General features: G+C 46.8%; 1 protein-coding gene across 1 annotated transcript in view; it reads right to left on the bottom strand.

Moving 5' to 3' along the window:
• Nucleotides 1-25,035, bottom strand: part of DNAH2 (dynein axonemal heavy chain 2) — a 1,666,550-nt gene that overhangs the window by 715,969 nt on the left and 925,546 nt on the right. The window contains exons 42-43 of the mRNA XM_069218683.1: nt 8,155-8,373; nt 6,813-6,930 (exon numbers count right to left, since the gene is read on the bottom strand). Of these exons, the coding sequence (XP_069074784.1) occupies nt 6,813-6,930; nt 8,155-8,373 (337 nt within the window). The remainder of the gene's footprint in view (nt 1-6,812; nt 6,931-8,154; nt 8,374-25,035) is intronic.

Below are 25,035 nucleotides of genomic sequence, written 5' to 3'. Positions count from 1 at the left end.
GTCTGGCATTTGGGACAATAAAAATGCATGATGCCATGGAGCCCAGCAGCGATGTCACCTGACGTGCCGTAGGTGCGTTGGCTCTCAACAGGTCCTGACACTTCCTGTCTATTGAGGATAGTCGTTCCTCCGAAGGATACACTTTTTGGAGTTCTGTGTTTATGATAGCTCCTAGGTAGTGAAGATTCTGTGTTGGAATCAAGGTTGACTTCTGGTAATTGACCTGAAGACCTAGAGCTTCGCAAACTCCTAGTACAATGTCCCGATGGCTTCTCGCCTGCTCCGGAGAAGAAGCCTTCCGTAGCCAGTCATCTAGGTATGGATATATGTATATCCTTTGTCTTCGAAGATGCGCCGCCACCACTGCCATACATTTCGAGAAAACTCTTGGGGCAGATTTCAGGCCAAAGGGTAGAACTCTGAACTGGTAATGCTGTAACGCTACTGGGAAGCGCAGGAATTTTCGATGTTTGGGAGCTCTTGGGATGTGAAAGTACGCATCCTGCAGGTCGATGGAGCACATCCAGTCTCCCTGATGCAGTTGAGGGAAAATCTGGTGAAGCGCTAGCATTCTGAACTTCTGCTTCCTTATGTATTTGTTCAGCAGCCGTAGGTCCAGAATTGGCCTGAAAACGCCCTCTCGACCCTTCTTCGCCACCAGAAAGTAACGGGAGTAGACCCCCTGTCCTCTGTGTGCAGGTGGAACCTTTTCTATGGCATTCTTTTTTAGGAGGGCGAGAGCCTCCTTGCGTAGCAAGCTGAGATGAGATGGATTGTCTTTGGTTGGTGGCAAGCGTGGTGGACGCTGTTTGAAAAGAAGAGAATAGCCATGTTCGACAATATTGAGCACCCATTTGTCTCTTGTGATAGAGTGCCACTCGTGAAGATAAGCTGTAATACTTCCCCCCACCGGAGTGGTGTACAGTGCCGAGGGAAGCGAGATTTCATTGCTTGGTGGGTGCTTTCGGAGTGGACTGTTGAGGTCTACTTGACCCTCGCTCCCTTGTGTTTCTCCGTTGAAAAAGAGGGCGTCCCTGTCGTTGCTGTGACCTTTGCGACCAATGAGGGGTTTGAACCCTCTGCTGGAAAGGGCGCCTGTCATACGGCCTGTACCTCCGCCTGAAATCTTTCTTTCTTTCCAGGCCCACCGCCCTCATGGTATCCACCTCGGTCTTCATGCGGGCCATCTCTTCGTCTGCATGGGCACCGAATAGAGAGTTCCCGGCAAATGGGAGATTCAGGATGCGTTGTTGTGCTTCCTGTTTCAAACCAGTGAGCCTCAGCCAGGAAGATCTCCTTGCACAGATTCCATGTGCGTACCCATGAGCAGCCAAATCTGCCCCGTCTGCTGCCGCGCTGATAACCTGGTTGGATACCAGGCATCCTTCTTGTAGTATCTCCTGGAAATCTTGTCTGTCCTCTTTGGGCAATTTTTCTGTGAATCTACTGAGAGAGTCCCACAGAGAACGATCATACCTGCCCAGGAGTGCAGACGCACTGGAGACTTTCATTGCCGAAGCCGCCGTCCCGCATATCTTTCTCCCCAGAGAGTCTAGATGCCTGCTCTCTTTATCCGGGGGTACCGTGGATGTAGATGCCACCGAGTGGGTCTTTCGGGCGGCAGCTATTATAACCGAGTCCGGTGGCGGATCCTTCCTGAGGAACAAAGGGTCCTGTTCGGGAGCCTTGTATTTTTTGAGAATCCTAGCCGGGGCAGACTTAAGCGAGGCTGGGGCCAGAAAAGTGTCCATGGTTGGCTGCAACAAACCAGGCACTAGAGGCAGCAACTTTTTTGATGCTGATCTCTGTTGTAGGGTCTCAAAGATGACCGATGAGGAGGTAGATGGTTCTGGAACCTCTATGTTGAGTTTCTGCGCTCCTCTTAGCAGCACCTCGTTGAACGTGGTAATGTCATCCACCGGTGAGACTCTAGCAGGTGGTGAATCTGTTAGGGTGGGTGAGTAACGCCCGACAGATTAACCTGATGAAGACCAAGAGGGTGATCTTCTTCTTGACCGAGACCTGGATCTTCGTTGAGAGCGAGACCTGCTGCGAGACGCTGTAGCAGAGCGCCTAGGCCTCGCTGTCGGTTGGCGAGGAGCAGAACGAGCCCGTTCTGCCCTGGCTGTCGGTGATGGCGTTCTTGGCAGGGAGGCAGTAGGTGAATACATTCGCGAATATTGCGAATCTGGGGAGGCCGCTGGTCTGTTAAGGCTCTCCAGCCATCTCGGAGATAGATTGATGGGCGAGACATGCCCAGATGATGCCGCTCTTGACCGAGAAGAGTCGCTCGGTATGGAGACCACTGGAGATGGCGCCTTGTCTGGCGTGGGGCGATGTTCTGCTCCCTGTGAGACAGGTAAAACCTGAGTCGACGTCGATGGCTGTTTCGACGTCGAAGGGCGCCCAGCCGGTTGCTCTTGCCTCGACGTTGAGTGCCTCGACGTTGAGTGCTTTGACGTCGAACGACGATCCTTGGACCTCGACCTGCTCGCCGTCGTGTGCCTCGACATGGAGCGGTGGGAGGTCGACGGCGGATGTCTCTCGTGCCGTCGTGGTGATTTCGACGTCGTGTGTCCTGACGTCGGGGGCGCACAGCCTTTGGCGGCGACCGGGCACGCCGGCGATGGCTCGACGTCGATCGGCAAGCTGCCGTAGACGGAGACCTGCCCCTGCGCTGATGTTCCCTCAACGCCGTTTCCTTCGACGTCGGGTGTGTCGCCGTCGACGGCGATCTATGCCGGTGAGACGGTGGTAGCGACGACGTCAACGGTGAACAAACAGGTACTTTCCTACCTGCTGACGTCGACCGAGCCATTCTCTCCTGAGAATGGCCTTCTGGTTGTCTGGGAAGTGAGGAGGACGATGTTCTTTGCCTCTCCTGAAGCCCATGTAGCCGGATCTTCTCTCTGTCTTTCAGAGTCCTCTTAGACATTTCTTGCAGTACTTACAAGTGTCAGGGCAGTGACTCTGAGGCAGGCACACTATGCACAGAGAGTGGGGATCTGACTGGGCCGCCTTCTTCCCACAAGCAGGGCATTTGACAAAAAGTGAAGGCATTTTTCTGTCAGGAAAAACCTGCCTAGCTCAGACAAAGATGTTATTTGTCGAGTGAAAAGTGAAAAAACGCTTTTTTAAAGAATTTTTTTGAGAAAAACTCAGAAGATGGTTCTCCTGTGTTAACCTGCATGCAGCCTATTGGCTAAGAATGCTTCATTGTTTTTCAATGCAGTTTTTTCTATTTTTTCTCTAGAGTTTGCTGCTGCTTACTTCCCTAAGCCTAGTTTTAGGAGCTTGGGTAGATATTTATGCTCTATTGTAGTCTTTATTATATAAAAAATAAATAAAAAAAATCATAGAAATAAAGCATTTTAGCCTGTTTTTAACATGATAGCCTGCATGACTGTTTGTTACACATGTATTATATGTGTGTATTTTATATATGCTCCGGGGTCCCCGCACGGGGCGGGAATATTCAATGTTTATGACTATTGATGAGGATCCCCTGGAAGAGAACTTTGGGGTTGCCTTGAACCCCCAACGGTGGGCTGCCTATGCCCCAGAACTGAGACTTGTAAGTGTTTTACTTACCTGTGAACTTAACAATTACTTACCTCCCCCAAGAACTGTTGATTTTTGCAGTGTCCACTTTTAAAATAGCTTATTGCCATTTTTGTCAAAACTGTACATGATATTGTGATTATTCAAAGTTCCTAGAATACCTGAGTGAAATACCTTTCATTTGAAGTATTACTTGTAAATCTTGAACCTGTGGTTCTTAAAATAAACTAAGAAAATATATTTTTCTATATAAAAACCTATTGGCCTGGAGTAAGTCTTTGAGTGTGTGTTTCTCATTTATTGCCTGTGTGTGTACAACAAATGCTTTACACGACCCTCTGATAAGCCTACTGCTCGACCACACTACCACAAAATAGAGCATTAGAATTATCTCTTTTTGTCACTATCTTACCTCTAAGGGGAACCCTTGGACTCTGTGCACACTATTTCTTACTTTGAAATAGTATATACAGAGCCAACCTCCTACAAGATCCAACCAAGGATCTCCCCACTGCTGAAAGCGTCCTTCCTCACCTCCGGGTGGAGATACCATTCCTGATCCTCTAGGCATCGACGACTGAGTTTGTCCGCCCTGCCTTGCAGATGTCAAAGCCAGAAGAAGCACAGTTTTCCATAAGTCAACATTTAAATGTACCTTATGTATAGGTTCGGAAGGAGACAGTATTTTCTGACTGAGCAGAGTGCTAATTTCCCATGCAACTGGTGGATGTCGAAGCGGTGGGAAACATCTAAAGAGCCCTTTCATTCATTGTTTTATGGTTCAAGGGTAAAAAGGAAAAGAGTGAGGCTCTTTTCGGGTTGTCATTGGATCATGATTGGTAAACAGTCCTCTTCTTTCTTGATGCTCTCCCGTAGGGCTGTCTTTGATTATGGTTATAGGAGTACCTTTCATCATATCCAGATTGTCATTGAGGATAATATGACAGTTGACGTCCAAACTGGATGAATTCTTCCCTAAGACTTTGAGCTCTCCATGAGGCATGAAAAATACAAGATCAAAATTTGGGATAGCGTAGGAGACCAAAAGCATTGGCAGTATCAGTATTTGTGTTGAGACCCTGCAAATCCTCATCAACATGTTCTCAGAGCAAAGTAAGACCATTAAAGGACATGTCCAAAATTTCTGATTGCACACTGGGTGGAAGGCTCTGAACTTTAGCCAACCCTGCCTTCTTAACACTGTTCCTCTGGCAAGCTGAAGAAAACCTGTATTTGAGGCATCCACTGCTGCATCAATAACGAAAGAAGACGTGAGTTCCCTTTCCTTAAGGATAGCTCTTGCTCTCTCCCTCTTATTCACTGGGATGAGTTCCAGCAATGGTGCAATATCATGCCACATATCGCCATTATAACGCCCGAAAATTGCTAAAGCATTGGCTGACTTGATAGAGGTTGCTGCCGCATAAGACTCTTTTGACCAGATTGTCTATACGCCTGCTATTTCTATATGGTGGACCAGAAGATGGTGTGTCATTTTAGATCTTCTTTGAGCCGCTGAGTTGATTACTGAATCTCGCCTAGCATGCCCAACGAGGCAAGATGAAGCTGTAGCCTGGTTCTACTTCAGCTTAAGCCATTCAGACCAAATAAAGTAAAAACTGGTATAGTTCTTACAGGCTTCTGAGGATGCTCTTTAAAGTCGTCAAGAAAACATTGTTGGTCGGTGGGCTTTATTAGAAGATTAAACTTCTTTGCAGTTCTTTCCAAAATAGAATGACATTTGGAAATATCATTGGCCTGATATTGAGGGACAGATGTGTCACCCCCCCCCCTTCCCTTGGGGTCACAATATCATCTGCATATCACCCTGTCCTCCATAATCTTGTGGAAGTTGACCTTCTTTCTCATTTACATTGCATTATATATAATGACTGGAGTGACTGTTGCCAAAATCTTCAAGCGTTGGTGGGACCATTGGCCTTAAAACTATTCTGGGTGATTCTCTTGGAGGCGATTGTGGGGGTAAGTGGTAACTGCTGTCATGGAGGTTAAGAGGTAAATTAACAGGTTGTTGTGGTAGCTGTTTTGGTACTAACTCTTGAAAATTTCCAGAATGTGTTTTAAGGTAGTTAAAAAAGCCACCGGCACCTGAACTACTTCAGGGTGTCCGCGCCTGTATGGATGCAAGACAGTTGATAATCATAGTCTGTATAGAAGTAATTTTCTTTCATGTCCTCTCCAAAATCTGGAACATATTTGCCATACGCAGTTTGCAATCCATGTTCTCTTGCCTCATCTTCCTGATTAGATTGTAAAATTTGAGTTGGTGGTAATGTTGATACCTTCAATGGTGAGAGCTAAGAGTGAAAACTGCATTTTATGGTGTTGACGTAATGGTCGCCGGCATAGTTTCTATCATCCACTGTATGCTGGTCACCGTTGATGCTATTGTTCACTACAGCAAAGCTGTTGTCGAAGTAAAAGGTTCTATCGTTGATGGGGTCAAAGTTGACTGGTTCAGTGTCAAGGGTGTTGTCACCATTGAAAGTAACAATGTCAAAGAGGTTGAACCTCAATGGAATCTGATGATCCCTTGGATGCAGGTTTTCCTTGTTTAGTGACAGAATGGGTAGCTGCAACACTGTTCCACAGAAGTCCAAATCAGGAAACATATGAATAGATAGGTATCAGTGTGAAAAGAAAGGTTGACTTCTCTTCACAGGGTCGTGCTGAATCTGCCTCCAGGCATAATTATATAATTCTATTTCTTGTGCTCAGGGTCTGCTTGCTGGTGACCATTCTGAGGCCTCAGTTCAGTGAGTGATCTACAGTATTTGCCATTTGTGTGTAGATAAGATTTATTCTTACTTAAGCTCAGTATATTTGCACCAAAAAGAAAATACTGTGAGGAGGTGGCTGAAGTTAATCCTATTCAAAGTGCACAATCATAGTTGGATCATAGCTTTTAGAGGAAATGCATCAGGCCTGAAGTCATATCTACCAGTAGTGTCACTTCTTGCAATGGCGCTGATATGTTACAAAATAATGAAGCACTACTGTGAGGGCATTAGAGTTAAAGCCCCAATAATAAAGAGGGTTTGTTGCTAGCATTTACATGGGATATCCAGATTATCTGTTGGATTGCCACATATTCCCACTAGTCGGCATGGTATTGATATCTAATATCTAATGGATGGTGAGTTTTAATGATTTGCAAAAGTAAGGTAAAAACGTAAAAAAATACATGAGATGTGAATCTTATGTAACTAAATCAGAAGCTTGCATGGTACCTGCACAGGCAACTCGCATCAGGCTGGACAAAATGCCATCGGTCCATTCGTTGGTGGTCAGTTCATATTCTCCATACAGCTCTCCTAAAGAGACAGCCTTTGGGTTCAGTGGGTAGTCCTGGTAGACATAAAGAGACAATAATTCAGCACTCAGAGGTAAAGGAATAGGTTAATGATACACATAACAGCAGCAGTGCATAAGAACGCAAATGAACTGAATGGAGCCATCCAACAGGCTCCTGTGAAAATAAATCTCTTTATCTTTTATCCAGCAAAAGAACATGATTATATTGAGCTGCCATGAAGACATTAATAAATATGATGGTTACAGACCCCTGCAGCATAAACCTAAGCATACGTTGGTAGGCTGAAACTCTGAGAGACATTTACATCTCAAGAATGAGGGCCTCATTACGACCCTGGCGGCGGGCGGTAACACCACCAACAGGCTGAAGGTGTACCACCAGCAGATTATGACCGTGGCGCATTAGCCACAGCCATACCGTTGGCCCCTCCAACATACCGCCAGGCTTCTGCTTGGTGGTCATAATCCCCAACCGCCAGCCTGTCCATAGCGGTAAACATTGCGACGGACAGGCTGGCAGTAAGGGGGACTCGGGGTGCCCCTGCACTGCCCATGCACTTGGCATGGGCAGTGCAGGGGCACCCAGGCACAGCCCCATCTCACATTTCATTGCCCGAAATTCGGGCAGTGAAATGCGTGACGGGTGCTGCTGCACCCGCTGCACATCAACATTGCCGCCGAATCTATTATGAGCCGGCTGCAATGTTGATGTGACTCTTCCGCTGGCCCAGCGGGAAAGTCATAATAGGGAGCCACAAATACCGCCAGCACTGGTGGTATAGTGGCACCGCCGCTTCGGCGTTCTTTTTGAAAGACCGACGAAGTCGTAATGAGGGCCTGAGTGCCTTGCTGCTGCTGCGCAACCTACTGGGCATATTCATCCATACTGGCATGAAACAAAGTAGGTGTGCCCCCCAACTACAAATCACACGAAATGAGGATTTAACACTATCCCCTCAAGAAAATCTCAAAAGACAGGCAGGGTCCCAGCTGTCTAACACTGATTTCTTTAACACAGGCACATCATTTTACAGTTTTATTTTTGTAATGGGTTTATTTTTGTGATATAATTATCTAAATTAAAGTTAAGTACACTTCTAAATTACAAAACAAGAAAAACATGAGATGGTTTTTTTATAGCTTTAATAGTGTTACAGGTACATGCTTTTATTGGGTGTGTGCTAGACTCATAGGTTGTTACTGGGTCTTGGTGGCACACAATCGATTAACAATCAGTACTAAAAGACATCAACTTACTCGGACAATATTGTAGCTAGTGTCACCTCCCTTATTGAGGGAGGTCAATGCATCTTGTAGAACACGCCAGGTGACAGTTTTTCCACTGCCTGTCTTTCCAACAATCATGGTTGAGTGGCGAGAGTTCTTGGTCTCATACAGCTGGAGAACCTTGGTGATGGTAAATGGTGTCACTTGCAGTCCCGCCTGCTTCAGGTCCCTCTCAATCTGCTCCTTTAACTGTTACACAAAAGGGCAGCAAGAGAAAAAAAAAGGTTACAGAGCAGTAAAAAAAACTCCACAGCATGAACGTTACGAAAGGAACTATACATGTCAGGTGTCCACCATTACCTGGATGGAGCATATCTGAAGTCTTTGCTCCTAATGAACAAGTTACCTACCTTTGGTAACACTCTCTGTTGGACCACAGTAAGAAACATTCATAAAAATATTGAAAACATGGAGATAACATCACCCATGACGGAGACCATTACGAGCCTCTCACTAGAGCAAAACCAGTCTAGAACAGGATAAAAAGACCGGACATTCATATTAATTCAGGTGAGCAATAACACCTTCTACAACATAAAATTTGTGGAAGGAACCACAAGTAAATAAAGTCATAAACATTAAAAAATGGGAATAAAATTATCCATGTTAGTATGACCCATCTGTGTCAGCATTCAACCAATAATATGAATACAAAACTATTTGCACCCTTAATGGGTTACAAATCCATGCATGATGATTCCATAAGAACAGTGAAAAGTACCACAGTACTGAAACCTAAATACAATGAAAGGACAGGGGAAAATGCTACCCATGACAAAAGTACAATTCTGCCAAATGACCTAATGAATATAACTGTATTTGCTTTTATATCCAGACCTGAACTGTGTGTGCGACACTCTTAGAACACAGAGCAGCAGGCCCTGTCATTGAGCAATACCTCATTGACATATAAAGGTATACTCTAACCAGACCTACTCTACAAACACAGAGAATGTCCCTCTCCTGTGGAGAAAGCATGAAAATGTTCACTTTAAAAAGAGGTCGAAGAATACCCCTAAAATATATATATATATATATATATATATATATATATATATATATATATATATATATATATATATATATACCGACATACGAATAAAAGCCCAGGCACTAACAAAAGAAAATGTATATACACAGATATAAAGAAACCACTGAGTAAATAGGCAGGCAATACTGACATAACAGAATAGTACCTATAGTGTGTATCATAACATTTAGGAGAGCAACAGCCCTTCAAACCATGAGAGTAGTGCACATTGCTTGAGACACCATCATCAAGCAATAGTATAAAGTTGAATAAGATAGTAGGTATGAAAAAGACTTGATAGTCCGGCGAAGACCAGGGTTGATATGCGACCCTACTATATGAATAGAGACCCATTAATGGAAGATCTAGAACAGGTCTCCATACTTAAACCAGAAAATGTAAAATAATGTGTAAGAAAAAGAAGCCAACTGATTTTCTATATTCTCTCTAAGGGCAACACTTTACAAAGACGTGATGAGGCAAACACATATTTCCCTCATGTACAGTGCATATCAACATCCTCATAGAAAAGAAAGAGTACCCTGTAGAAGGGTAAATTCCTTCAGAAAAGAAGGAAAACCTAAATAATAATGCAGAAGTGTCAGAACAACCCCTAAAGAGTGAAGAATATTAATTATCTTACAAACAAGAGTGAATGGAATCTACAGAGAGACTACGTCTCAATTGAGATCCATGATAACATGACAAAATGCCAGCAAATTGAAAGAATAATGTTCAAAGAACATGTCTAAACCATACAAATGTCTGCACGAAAATGTAGAATATACACCAAAGTGTGATGCCTAGAAAGGAACACATTTAAGACCAAAACAAATAAAGTCTTGAAGTCCACTGAATGTTAGCTTTTGCTTTATAATGAATCAAATCTAGAAAAAGTAGAACACTTTTTACTAGTGAATATGGATAAGTTAACTTACCTGTAAATCCTAGTTCTCTTCCAGGGGTATCCTCATCAAAGTCATAAACATTGAATATTCCCGCCCTTGTGCGGGGACCCCGGAGCATATATAAAATACACATATTTAAAGTATGAAATATGCACGAAAAATATATATAGCATTTTTAGTGGACACATTTTCATACTAAACTCATATATACATGTGTGAAACAGCAATGCAGACTATAAACATAAACAGGCTAAAATGCTTTATTTCTATGGATTTTTTTTTTTTTTTTTTAAATGTTCTCAAAATTACAATGAGAGAAAAAATATCTACCAAACCCCACCACTGGACCTAGGGAAATCAGCAGTAGTAATCATCAGAGAAAAAAGATAAAAAACTACATTGAAAAACACTAGAGCATTCTTAGCCAATAGGCTGCATGCAGGTTAACACAGGAGAACCATAAAAACTTTGTCACCGTGCCTTTAAGACCCTGAGCACCTCCAGTATCCCACCATGCCTCAGGGGTGAAGGAGAGGTGACAGTTGGTTCACAGTTAGGTCAGTACTTTTTTTCGGTGACAAGCTGTGAAGCCGATTTGAAAGATAGTGTGTCCTGCACTTCTAGGAGACGTGCGTCCGGGGAGGAGGGTGGGTTGTTTATGACTCTGATGAGGATACCCCTGGAAGAGAACTAGGATTTACAGGTAAGTAACTTATCCTTCTCTTCCAGGGGATCCTCATCAATAGTCATAAACATTGAATAGATTAGCAAGCCCATCCTTTGACTCTGCGGACTGTCCAATAGAAGTGCAGGAATAGATATGCATCATGCAAACAAATTTTTCAGAGAGGCTTGCCCAACGTGAGCGTCTGCTCTTGCATCTGAGTCCAAACAGTAATGTCTAGTGAATGTATGTACAGACTTCCATGTAGCAGCCTTACAAATTTCAGAGATTGGAACATTATTAAGGAGGGCAGCAGTAGCCGCCTTTCATCTTGTGGAATGCGCTTTAGGTCTAGCAAGTAGTTGTTTGTTAGCCAACTGGTATGCATTAACAATACAAGAAATTATCCATCTTGATATGGTTCGTTTAGATGCTGCCTCTCCTGATCTCAAATGACCATAATTTATAAACAAGTGGTTGGAATGTCTAATCAGCTTGGTTTTATCCAAATAAAATTTTAGCACTCTTTTCAGATCTAGGGAGTGCAACGCTTTCTCCGCCGGAGTCTCCGGATTGAGGAAGAAAATTGGTAGAGAAATAGTCTGATTGATGTGGAATTCTGACACCACCTTCGGTAGGAATGATGGGTGAGTTCGCAGAACTACTCTTTTGTCGTGAAAGACTGTGTACGGTTCTTTGGAGGACAAAGCCTGAATTTCACTGACCCTCCTTGCGGAAGTAATGGCTACCAAAAAAGCCGTCTTCCACGTAAGGTGTTGCAAAGAGGCTTTGTGTATAGGTTCGAAAGGAGGGCCCATAAGTTTTGATAGTACTATGTTCAGTTCCCATGGAGGGGAGGGTTTCCGAATGGGCAGAAAAACTTTTTTCAAACCTTCTAAGAAATCCTTGACTACTGGTTTTGTAAAGAAGGATTCCTGAGAAGGTGACTTACGATAGGCTGTAATGGCAGATAAATGTACCTTAATAGATGATACCTGCAGACCGGATTTTGCCAAATGGAGTAAGTAAGACAGTATGAACTCCTCCTGAGCCCGTATGGGATTCTGACCTTGCTGACAGCACCATATGTAGAACCTCTTCCACTTGAACGCGTAAGAACGCCGCGTGGAAGGTCGTCTGGACTCCTTCAAGATGTTCATGCACTCCTGCGAGAGCCTTAGGTGCCCATACTGCAGGAATTCAGGAGCCATGCTGTCAAGCTCAGGGAGGGTAGGTTGGGGTGAAGTACCCTGCCCTCCATCCTGCAAAGAAGATCCGGTCTGCACAGCAGCATCCTGTGAGGTTGCTCCGATAGGTTGAGGAGATCTGTGTACCAGAACTGACGGGGCCATTGCGGAGCTATGAGAATCATTCTGGTGCTGGATCTGTAAAGTTTGTTGATCACTGCCGGTTTGAGGGGGATCGGTGGAAAAGCGTAGAGAAATATCCCCGACCAGTCGATCAACAGGGCATTCCCTCGAGATCCCGGACGGTAGAACCTGGACGCGAAGTCTGGGCATTTCCTGTTTACCTCGTCTGCGAAGAGATCCAATTGAGGCCGACCCCATTGAGCAAAGATGTCTTCGACGACTTCGTCGTGCAGGACCCAATCGTGGGCATCCTCGAGGTGTCTGCTCAGGAAATCTGCTTCCACGTTTTGTTGACCTGGTAGGTGAACCGCTGTAAGCGACATTCCTCTCGCCAGGAGCCAATGCCAGATTGTTTGAGACTCCAGAGATAGGGGTAGGGATCTCGTTCCCCCTTGTCTGTTCAAATAATACATTGTGGTCGTATTGTCCGTTTGTATTAGGAAAGATTTCCCCTGAATCGATGGAGCAAAAGACTTGAGAGCCAGATGGATCGCTCTGAGCTCCAGCAGATTGATGTGGTACTTCCTTTCGTTGTCGGACCACAGGCCCTGAGCTTGAAACGGACCTAGATGAGCCCCCCATCCCTGAAGAGACGCATCCGTTACCAAAGTGTCGGATGGAATTACCTGGTGAAATGGAGCTCCTACTGACAGGTGAGGTCTGTGCATCCACCATTGTAATGACTGTCGTGCTGCCATCGGCAGCCGCACTCTGTCCTCCCAGCGGCCTGTCCTTTGGTTCCAGTTGTTTTCCAACGCCTCTTGGAGAGGCCTCATATGTAGCCTGGCATTCTGGACAATGAAAATGCACGAGGCCATGGAGCCCAGTAGAGAAGACACCTTGTAGGTGCGTCGGACTTCAACAGGTCTTGACACTTTTTCTTTATCGATAATAGTTGTTCCTCCGAAGGATACACTCTTTCGAGCTCTGTATCTAGTATTGCTCCCAGGTAGTGGAGATTCTGCGTTGGAATCAAGGTGGACTTTTGGTAGTTCACTTGTAGACCTAGAGACCTGAAAACCTTCAGCACAATGTCCCGATGGCTTTTCGGCTGTTCCGCGGAGGAGGCTTTCAGTAGCCAGTCTTCTAGGTATGGATAAATGAAGATTTTTTGCTTCCGTAGATGTGCCGCTACCACTGCTACGCATTTCGAGAAAACGGGAGGGGCAGATTTCAGGCCGAATGGTAGCACTTTGAACTGATAGTGCTGTGAGGCTATCCGGAAGCGCAGGAATTTCCGATACTTGGGAAGGATCGGGATGTGAAAGTACGCATCCTGCAGGTCGATGGAGCACATCCAATCCCCTTGATGTAGCTGAGGGAAAATCTGGTGAAGGGCCAGCATCCTGAACCTTTGCTTTTTTATGTACTTGTTCAGTAGTCTTAAGTCCAGAATTGGCCTGAAAACACTTTCTCGGCCTTTTTTCGCTACCAGAAAATAACGGGAGTATACCCCCTTCCCTCTGTGCGTGACTAGAACTTTTTCTATTTCTTCCTTTCATAAAAGGGCGTGAGCCTCTTTGCGCAATAGGCTGACGTGAGACGGGTTGCATTTGGTTGGTGGCAAGTGCGGTGGAGGTTGTCGAAAAAGAAGAGAGTACCCATTCTCTACAATGTTGAGCACCCATTTGTCTTTTGTTATACCACGCCACTCGTGAATAAAGTCTGTGATAATTCCCCCCACCGGAGTGGTGCACAGTGTTAAGGGAAGCGAGTTCTCATTGTTTGGCTGGCGCTTTGGATGTGGACTGCTGTGGTCTACTTGACCCTCGTTCTCTCGTTACCTTAAGAGACTGAAAAAGTGGGCGTCCTTGCCTCTGCTGTGGCCTCTGGGACCAATGAGGGGTTTGAACCCTCTGCTGGAAAGGGCGCCTGTCATAAGGCCTATATCTTCGCCTGAAGTCCTTTTTCCTCTCCAGGCCTACTGCCCTCATGGTGTCTTCATGCGCGCCATCTCTTCGTCCGTATGGGTACCAAACAGTGAGTTCCCGTTGAACGGAAGATTTAAGATACGCTGTTGTGCCTCCTGTTTTAATCCAGTCAGTCTCAACCAGGAAGACCTTCTTGCACAAACCCCATGTGCGTATCCATGTGCAGCGAAGTCTGCCCCATCTGCCGCTGCGCTGATGACCTGGTTGGAGACCAGACATCCCTCTTGAAGGATCTCCTGGAAGTCCTGCCTGTCCTCCCTAGGTAATTTGTCTGCGAACCTGTTCAGAGAGTCCCACAGTGAACGGTCATATCTGCCTAGGAGTGCAGAAGCGCTGGAGACCTTCATCATAGAAGCCGCCGTGCCGCACATTTTTCTCCCCAGAGAGTCTAAATGTCTGCTCTCCTTTTCCGGTGGAACCGTGGAGGATGATGCTACTGAATGAGTTTTTCGGCCTGCGGCCAATATGACTGAGTCCGGCGGCGGATCCGTCCTGAGAAATAAAGGATCTTGTTCAGGCGCTTTATATTTTTTCAAGATCCTAGCAGGAGCTGATTTGAGGGTGGCTGGCTCTAAAAAGGTGTCCATGGTTGGTTGCAACAGACCAGGCACTAGCGGCAGCAGCTTTTTTGAAACCGCTTTATGCTGCAGAGTCTCAAAAATGATGGATGAGGAGGTTGACGGTTCTGGAACCTCTTTGTTTAGTTTCTGTGCTCCCCTGATAAGCACCTCATTAAAGGTAGTGATGTCGTCCACCGGTGAAACCCTAGCTGGTGGAGAATCCGTTAAGGTGGGGGAGTATCGTCTGACGGATGACCCTGACGATGACCAAGAGGGCAACCTTCTATGTCTTGATCGTGACCTAGATCGTCTCTGGGAGCGTGACCTGCTGCGAGATGCTGTAGCAGAGCGCCCAGGCCTCGTGGTCGGCTGGTGAGAAGCAGAACGAGCCCGTTCTGCTCGCGCTGTCGGTCACGGTGTTCTCGGGAGAGAGGCAGTAGGAGAGTACATCCTCGAATACTGCGTTTCCGGGGAGGCCGTTGGTCTATTAAGGCTCTCCAACCATCTTGGTGACAAATTGATGGGCGAGACATGCCCCGACGATGCAGCTCTCGACCGAGATGATCCACTTCTTATAGAGACCACCGGAGATGGAGTGGTCTTATCCGCTGGCGGAAGCCGATGCTCTGCCCCCTGCAAGGCAGGTAAAACCTGCGTCGACGTCGACAGTTGTAATGACGTCGAAGGGAGCACCGCTGGTTGTTCCTGTCTCGACGTTGAGTGCCTCGACGTCGAACGGCGATCTCTGGACCGCGACCTGCTCACCGTTGTGTGCCTCATCGTCGAGCGGTGGCCCGCCGACGGCGGATGTCCTCGTTCTCGCCGCTGAGGCGATTTCGACGTCGCCTTCCTTGACGTCGAGGGGTGCGAGGCCTTCGGCGGCGAATGGGCACACCGGTGATGGCTCGACGTCGATCGGCGGGTTGCCGTTGACGGAGATCTGCCCCTGGGGTGGCCATGTTCTCTCAACGCCGTATCCTTCGACGTCGGTCGGGTCGCCGTCGACGCCGATCTATGACGGTGAGATGGTGGCAGCGACGACGTCGACGGGGAACAAACAGGTATCTTCCTACCTGCTGACGTCGATCTAGCCTGTCTCTCCTGAGAATGGCTTGTTGGCTGCCTGGGAAGCGAAGAGGATGATGTTTTCTGCGTCTCGTGAAGCCCATGAAGCCTGATCTTCTCCCTGTCCTTCAGTGTCCTCTTTGACATGTTCTTGCAGTGTTTGCAAGTGTCAGGGCAGTGACTCTGAGGCAGGCACACAATGCAGAGAGTGTGTGGATCTGACTGGGCCTTCTTCTTCCCACAGGAAGGGCATTTCACAAAAAGTGAAGGCATTTTTCAGTCAGGAAAAAACTTCCAGACTCAGACAATGATGTTAGATGTCGAGTAAAGATGTAAAAAACGCTGTTGTGAAGTATTTTTCTGAGAAAAACAGAGCTCAATGCTCCAGGATCCTCTCAGAAGAAGCCGGAAAAAAGAACTGACCTAACTGTGAACCAACTGTCACCTCTCCTTCACCCCTGAGGCATGGTGGGATACTGGAGGTGCTCAGGGTCTTGAAGGCACGGTGCCAAAGTTTTTATGGTTCTCCTGTGTTAACCTGCATGCAGCCTATTGGCTAAGAATGCTCTAGTGTTTTTCAATGTAGTTTTTTATCTTTTTTCTCTGATGATTACTACTGCTGATTTCCCTAGGCCCAGTGGTGGGGTTTTGGTAGATATTTTTTCTCTCGTTGTAATTTTGAGAACATTTAAAAAAATAAAAATAAAAAAAAACTCCATAGAAATAAAGCATTTTAGCCTGTTTATGTTTATAGTCTGCATTGCTGTTTCACACATGTATATATGAGTTTAGTATGAAAATGTGTCTACTAAAAATGCTATATATATTTTTCGTGCATATTTCATACTTTATATATGTGTATTTTATATATGCTCCGGGGTCCCCGGACAAGGGCGGGAATATTCAATGTTTATGACTATTTGATGAGGATCCCCTGGAAGAGAACAAAAGTATAGGGTCCCAGGGTAATATGCACCCCAATTATCTATCCTTGACAATATAATAAAAAATAACACGTGCCAAAAGCAGAACACCCCACTGAGTGCCACCATCTAGTAGAACAGGCATAAACAGAAAAAAGCCTTACAGCACTAACAAAACATGGCTCATCTGTAAAAATAAGTAAAGTTTACAAGTTAGTGCCGGAGGTATAAACTAAGTAAAGGGTAGAAAGGAACCAAGCTAATTCATTGTTCCACCCCTTCTGTCACGAAAATGCCTTAATGCAGTCAGCCTGTGCACCACATAAATGGGCACCATCAAAAGGCATGTCAATCAACATGACATGAACAGCCTCCATAAATCCAGAGGCGTGTAACCACGCACTGTGATGTAGTGCAACTGAAGAGGCCATGGCCCAACCCACAGAGTAAGTGGTATCCATACCACAGCGAATGATCAATTTAGTTGCCTGCTAGCCATTTCGGATCAAGGGGCAATTTTGTTCTGGGTGTCAGCTGGAAGTGATGGCAAGATGCATGCCAATGAATCCCATAAGGAATGTGAAAAAGGTCCAAGAACGCAAGATGTATTAATAAAGCGTAGAGCAGAGCTGGTGGAGGAAACAATATGCCTGCCTCAAGCGTCAAGAGTCCTGGAATTTTTGTCAGACGGGACATGCGGAAGAGATTCAATATCAGGGGAGGCCAAATCAGCCTGTACCACCAAACTAAGATGAGCAGGATGCCAGAGAAGACAGACTGTATCACCAGGCGCAGGTCTGTGCCTGTGAGATATAGCCCAATCTACAGGGACCCTTGTATCTAGCTTAGCCTATGCCCCCAACAAAATGTTATTTAGAACTTCACTATAAGAAGCACTGGCTCAACCAGTTTGGACTTGATGTAGGATGACAATAAGAGGATCAGTAGTCAATTTCACAGAGGGAAGTGTCAGATTCGAAACCACCGCAACCCATGTCAGATAGGAGGGAAAGGAGCCAGAGGCTCGGGAATAGTTCAAGCCACTAGCCGCACCTAGGTCAGCCAGCCAGCTGTGCTCTATAGGAGGCTGACCAACATGAGAAATGGAAGGAAGACGTCCCAACTCTTTCAAGACCATGTCCCTCATAAGGACAAATATGAAGGAACTCCCCAGAATACGGAGTGAGTGTGTCAGTGACAACCAGTATGACTGGTGGGGTACAAGAGGTCGACTGGTGCAGAGAAGGCGATTCCTCAATATCAATTTCGACTTCAGATGGGGAGAAGGATGCGACGTTGATCGGCGTGGTCAGAGTCGACTGATCGGATACAGATGTCGAAGGTGGAAACCTCCTTGGGGCTCACAGGTGCTCCAGGGGAAGGTGATTTGACAAAGATGGCTTGAAGGGAAACGTAATACTCATGCATCTGGGTCAGAGTCGCCCCTGTCCCTGGGAAGGGAAGGAGATGCGGGTGGATTCGGGCCTCGACTCTTCCAATGAGGAGTTGTGGGAGGCCGTGCGCGGTGGAGTCGGGAGATATTGAAATTTTGACCGCTTGCATCGTGACTTACCACATAAAGTCGATGGTGAATGATGTCCCCGAGAACGACTCCCAGAACGGGCCCGTGAACGGACCTCACTACCAGAAGGAGACCGAGGTTGACAGGAAGCCTGGGAAGGCTCTGACGTCCGAGTTGCCAGAAGCTTCATATGACGCTCCTGCAAGCCTGCGGCCAATGTTGACAATAGGAGTCGCACTCTACTGAGTCATGGTGCTCACCCATGCACCACATACAAATAGTGTGAGGGTCCATGGCAGACATTGTTGTCTACAAGACCCACAGGGTTTGAACTCTGAAGAAATAAACAAAAGAAAGCACACTGGTTTTTCAATGAAAACGTTGAAGTAGCCCAAAAGGATAAGTTACTTACCTGTAAATCCTAGTTCTCTTCCAGGGGTATCCTCATCAAAGTCATAAACATTGAATATTCCCGCCCTTGTGCGGGGACCCCGGAGCATATATAAAATATACACATATTATACATGTGTAACAAACAGTCATGCAGGCTATCATGTTAAAAACAGGCTAAAATGCTTTATTTCTATGAAGTTTTTTTTTTTTTTTTTAAATTAAATACTACAATAGAGCATAAATATGTACCCAAGCTCCTAAAACTAGGCTTAGGGAAGTAAGCAGTAGCAAACTCTAGAGAAAAAATAGAAAAAACTGCATTGAAAAACAATGAAGCATTCTTAGCCAATAGGCTGCATGCAGGTTAACACAGGAGAACCATAAAAACTTTGGCACCGTGCCTTTAAGACCCTGAGCACCTCCAGTATCCCACCATGCCTCAGGGGTGAAGGAAAGGTGACAGTTGGTTCACAGTTAGGTCAGTTCTTTTTACGGTGACAATTTGTATAACTGATTCCAGACACAGTCTGTCCTGCACTTCTAGGAGACGTGCGTCCGGGGAGGAGGGTGGGTTGTTTATGACTTTGATGAGGATACCCCTGGAAGAGAACTAGGATTTACAGGTAAGTAACTTATCCTTCTCTTCCAGGGGATCCTCATCAATAGTCATAAACATTGAATAGATTAGCAAGCCCATCCCTAAACCCAGCGGACTGTCCGATAGAAGTGCAGGAATAGATATGTCTTACGCAAATAGATTTCTTAGAGAGGCCTGCCCCACTTGGGCATCCGCTCTTGCATCTGAGTCTAAACAATAATGTCTTGTAAACGTATGGACAGACTTCCATGTAGCAGCCTTACAAATCTCAGATATCGGAACATTGTTAAGGAGAGCAGCAGTAGCCGCTTTACCCCTTGTGGAATGCGCTCTAGGCCGCGCTAGTAATTGTTTATTAGCTAGCTGGTAAGTATTAACAATACAAGAAACTATCCATCTTGATATTGTTCGCTTAGATGCTGCCTCTCCTGTCCTTAAATGACCATAGTTTACAAACAAGCGGTTAGAGTGTCTAATCGATTTTGTCTTGTACAGTTAAAATTTCAGCACTCTTTTCAAGTCTAATGAGTGCAATGCTTTCTCTGCCGGAGTCTCCGGATTGGGAAAGAACGTCGGTAAAGATATGGTCTGATTAATATGGAATTCTGACACCACCTTCGGAAGGAAAGATGGGTGAGTTCGAAGAACCACTCTATTGTCATGAAAAACCGTGTACGGTTCTTTTGAAGACAAGGCCTGGATTTCACTGACCCTCCTCGCTGAAGTAATGGCCACTAGAAAAGCCGTCTTCCACGTTAGGTGTTGTAAAGAGGCCTTATGTATAGGCTCGAAAGGAGGGCCCATAAGTTTTGCCAGGACTATGTTCAGTTCCCATGGAGGAGAAGGCCTCCGAATTGGCGGAAAAACTTTCTTCAAACCCTCTAAGAAATCCTTGACTACGGGTTTTGTAAAGAAGGATTCCTGAGAAGGTGACTTGCGATAGGCTGTAATAGCAGACAAATGTACCTTAATAGATGATACCTGCAGACCGGACTTCGCTAGATGAAGCAAATAGGACAGTATGACATCCTCCTGCGCCCGTATGGGATTATGACCTTTCTGACAGCACCATATGTAGAATCTCTTCCACTTAAAAGCGTAAGAACGCCGCGTGGAAGGCCGTTTGGACTCTTTCAAGATGTTCATGCACTCCTGCGAGAGCCCTAGGTGCCCATACTGCAGGAATTCAGGAGCCATGCTGTTAAGCTCAGAGAGGGTAGGTTGGGATGTAGAATCCTGCCCTCCATTCTGCTCAGAAGATCCGGTCTGCACGGCAGCCTCCTGTGAGGTTTTTCCGACAGTTTGAGGAGATCCGTGTACCAGAACTGTCGGGGCCATTGTGGCGCTATAAGAATCATTCTGGTCCTGGATCTGTAAAGTTTGCTGATCACTGCCGGAATGAGGGGAATCGGCGGAAAAGCGTAAAGAAATATCCCTGACCAGTCGATCAACAGGGCATTCCCTCGAGATCCCGGACGGTAGAACCTGGATGCGAAGTCTGGGCATTTCTTGTTTACTTCGTCTGCAAAGAGATCCAGTTGAGGCCGACCCCATTGCGCGAAGATGTATTCTGCGACTTCGCCGTGTAGGACCCAAACGTGAACGTCCTCCAGGTGTCTACTTAGAAAGTCTGCTTCCACGTTCTGCTGACCTGGCAGGTGAACTGCTGTAATTGACATTCCTCTGGCCAGGAGCCAATGCCATATCGCTTGGGACTCTCGCGATAGGGGTAGGGACCTTGTTCCCCCTTGTTTGTTCAAGTAATACATCGTGGTTGTATTGTCCGTCTGTATCAAGAGAGTTTTCCCCTGAATTAGCGGTATGAAAGACTTGAGAGCCAGATGGACCGCTCTGAGTTCTAGCAGATTGATGTGGTACTGCTTTTCCTTGTCTGACCACAGACCCTGCGCTTGAAAAGGACCGAAATGAGCCCCCCATCCCTGAAGAGATGCATCCGTTACTAGGGTGTCGGATGGAAGCACCTGGTGAAACGGAGCACCCACTGACAGGTGAGGTCTGTGCATCCACCATCTCAATGACTGAAGTGCTACCGCCGGTAGCCGCACCGTGTCCTCCCAGCGACCTGTTCTTTGGCTCCAGTTGGTCTCCAATGCCTCTTGGAGGGGTCTCATGTGGAGTCTGGCATTTGGGACAATAAAAATGCACGATACCATGGAGCCCAGCAGTGATGTCACCTGACGTGCCGTAGGTGCGCTGGCTCTCAACAGGTCCTGGCACTTCCTGTCTATTGAGGATAGTCGTTCCTCCGAAGGATACACTTTTTGGAGTTCTGTGTTTATGATAGCTCCTAGGTAGTGAAGATTCTGCGTTGGAATCAAGGTTGACTTCTGGTAATTGACCTGAAGACCTAGAGCTTCGCAAACTCCTAGTACAATGTCCCGATGGCTTCTCGCCTGCTCCGGAGAAGAAGCCTTTAGTAGCCAGTCGTCTAGGTATGGATATATGTGTATCCTTTGTCTTCGGAGATGTGCCGCCACCACTGCCATATATTTCGAGAAAACTCTTGGGGCAGATTTCAGGCCAAAGGGTAGAACTCTGAACTGGTAATGCTGTAACGCTACTCGGAAGCGCAGGAATTTTCGATGTTTGGGAGCTATCGGGATGTGAAAGTACGCATCCTGTAGGTCGATGGAGCACATCCAGTCTCCCTGATGCAGTTGAGGGAAAATCTGGTGAAGCGCTAGCATTCTGAACTTCTGCTTCCTTATGTATTTGTTCAGCAACCGTAGGTCCAGAATTGGCCTGAAAACGCCCTCTCGACCCTTCTTTGCCACTAGAAAGTAACGGGAGTAGACCCCCTGTCCTCTGTGTGCAGGTGGAACCTTTTCTATGGCATTCTTTTTTAGGAGGGCGAGAGCCTCCTTGCGTAGCAAGCTGAGATTAGATGGATTGTCTTTGGTTGGTGGCAAGCGTGGTGGAGGCTGTTTGAAAAGAAGAGAATAGCCATGTTCGACAATATTGAGCACCCATTTGTCTCTTGTGATAGAGTGCCACTCGTGAAGATAAGCCGTAATACTTCCCCCCACCGGAGTGGTGTACAGTGTCGAGGGAAGCGAGATTTCATTGCTTGGTGGGTGCTTTCGGAGTGGACTGTTGAGGTCTACTTGACCCTCGCTCCCTTGTGTTTCTCCTTTGAAAAAGAGGGCGTCCCTGTTGTTGCTGTGACCTTTGCGACCAATGAGGGGTTTGAACCCTCTGCTGGAAAGGGCGCCTGTCATACGGCCTGTACCTCCGCCTGAAATCTTTCTTTCTTTCGAGGCCCACCGCCTTCATGGTATCCACCTCGGTCTTCATGCGGGCCATCTCTTCGTCTGCATGGGCACCGAATAGAGAGTTCCCGGCAAATGGGAGATTCAGGATGCGTTGCTGTGCTTCCTGTTTCAAGCCAGTGAGCCTCAGCCAGAAAGATCTCCTCGCACAGATACCATGTGCGTATCCATGAGCAGCCAAATCCGCCCCATCTGCTGCCGCGCTGATAACCTGGTTGGATACCAGGCATCCTTCTTGTAGTATCTCCTGGAAATCTTGTCTGTCTTCTCTGGGCAATTTTTCTGTAAATCTACTGAGGGAGTCCCACAGAGAACGATCATACCTGCCCAGGAGCGCAGACGCACTGGAGACCTTCATTGCTGAAGCCGCTGTCCCGCATATCTTTCTCCCCAGAGAGTCTAGATGCCTGCTCTCTTTATCCGGGGGTACCGTGGATGAAGATGCCACCGAGTGGGTCTTTCGGGCGGCAGCAATGATAACCGAGTCCGGTGGCGGATCCTTTCTAAGGAATAAAGGGTCCTGTTCTGGAGCCTTGTATTTTTTGAGAATTCTAGCCGGGGCAGACTTAAGCGAGGCTGGGGCCAGAAAAGTGTCCATGGTTGGCTGCAACAAGCCAGGCACTAGAGGCAGCAACTTTTTTGACGCTGATCTCTGTTGTAGAGTCTCAAAGATGACCGATGAGGAGGTAGATGGTTCTGGAACCTCTATGTTGAGTTTCTGCGCTCCTCTTAGCAACACCTCGTTGAATGTGGTAATGTCATCCACCGGTGAGACTCTAGCAGGTGGTGAATCTGTTAGGGTGGGTGAGTAACGCCCGACAGATGAACCTGATGAAGACCAAGAGGGTGATCTTCTTCTTGACCGCGACCTGGATCTTCGTTGAGAGCGAGACCTGCTGCGAGACGCTGTAGCCGAGCGTCTAGGCGTCGCGGTCGGTTGGCGAGGAGCTGAACGAGCCCGTTCTGCCCTGGCTGTCGGTGATGGCGTTCTTGGCAGGGAGGCAGTAGGTGAATACATTCGCGAATATTGCGAATCTGGGGAGGCCGCTGGTCTGTTGAGGCTCTCCAGCCATCTCGGAGATAGGTTGATGGGCGAGACATGTCCAGAAGATGCCGCTCTTGACCGAGAAGAGTCGCTTGGTATGGAGACCACTGGAGATGGCGCCTTGTCTGGCGTGGGGCGATGTTCTGCTCCCTGTGGGACAGGTAAAACCTGTGTCAACGTCGCTGGCTGTTTCGACGTCGAAGGACGCCCAGCCGGTTGCTCATGCCTCGACGTTGAGTGTCTCTACGTTGAGTGCCTTGACGTCGAACGGCGATCCTTGGACCTCGACCTGCTCGCCGTTGTGTGCCTCGACGTGGAGCGATGGGAGGTCGACGGCGGATGTCTCTCGTGCCGTCGTGGCGATTTCGATGTCGTGTGTCCTGACGTCGGGGGGGCGCACAGCCTTTGGCGGCGACCGGGCACGCCGGCAATGGCTCGACGTCGATCGGCGGGCTGCCGTCGACAGAGACCTGCCCCTGCTCTGATGTCCCTCCGACGCCGTTCCCTTCGACGTCGGGCGTGTCGCCGTCGACGGCGATCTATGCCGGTGAGACGGTGGTAGCGACGACGTCGACGGTGAACAAACAGGTACTTTCCTACCTGTCGACGTCGACCGGGCCATTCTCTCCTGAGAATGGCCTTCTGGCTGTCTGGGAAGTGAGGAGGACGATGTTCTTTTCCTCTCCTGAAGCCCATGTAGCCAGATCTTCTCTCTGTCTTTCAGAGTCTTCCTAGACATGTTCTTGCAGTACTTACAAGTGTCAGGGCAGTGACTCTGAGGCAGGCACACTATGCACAGAGAGTGGGGATCTGACTGGGCCTTCTTCTTCCCACAAGCAGGGCATTTGACAAAAAGTGAAGGCATTTTTCTGCAGAACAAACCTGCCTAGCTCAGACAAAGGTGTTATTTGTCGAGTGAAAAGTGAAAAAACGCTTTTTTAAAGAATTTTTCTGAGAAAAACTCAGAAAAACTGAGAGCTCAATGCTCCAGGATCCTCTCAGAAGAAGCCGGAAAAAAGAACTGACCTAACTGTGAACCAACTGTCACCTTTCCTTCACCCCTGAGGCATGGTGGGATACTGGAGGTGCTCAGGGTCTTAAAGGCACAGTGCCAAAGTTTTTATGGTTCTCCTGTGTTAACCTGCATGCAGCCTATTGGCTAAGAATGCTTCATTGTTTTTCAATGCAGTTTTTTCTATTTTTTCTCTAGAGTTTGCTACTGCTTACTTCCCTAAGCCTAGTTTTAGGAGCTTGGGTACATATTTATGCTCTATTGTAGTATTTAATTTAAAAAAAAAAAAAAAAAAAAAAAAACTTCATAGAAATAAAGCATTTTAGCCTGTTTTTAACATGATAGCCTGCATGACTGTTTGTTACACATGTATAATATGTGTATATTTTATATATGCTCCGGGGTCCCCGCACAAGGGCGGGAATATTCAATGTTTATGACTATTGATGAGGATCCCCTGGAAGAGAAATAGCCTGACAAACCATTACTGGATCTGTGTTGCAAGTGCAGAAAAGAAGGAAGTGACATTGATGGGAGGGT

The sequence above is a fragment of the Pleurodeles waltl genome, chromosome 12 (genome assembly GCF_031143425.1).
Source record: "Pleurodeles waltl isolate 20211129_DDA chromosome 12, aPleWal1.hap1.20221129, whole genome shotgun sequence".
NCBI lineage: Eukaryota > Metazoa > Chordata > Amphibia > Caudata > Salamandridae > Pleurodeles > Pleurodeles waltl.
Note: the sequence above shows the minus strand (reverse complement) of the source record. Positions and strands in the feature narration are given on the sequence as shown.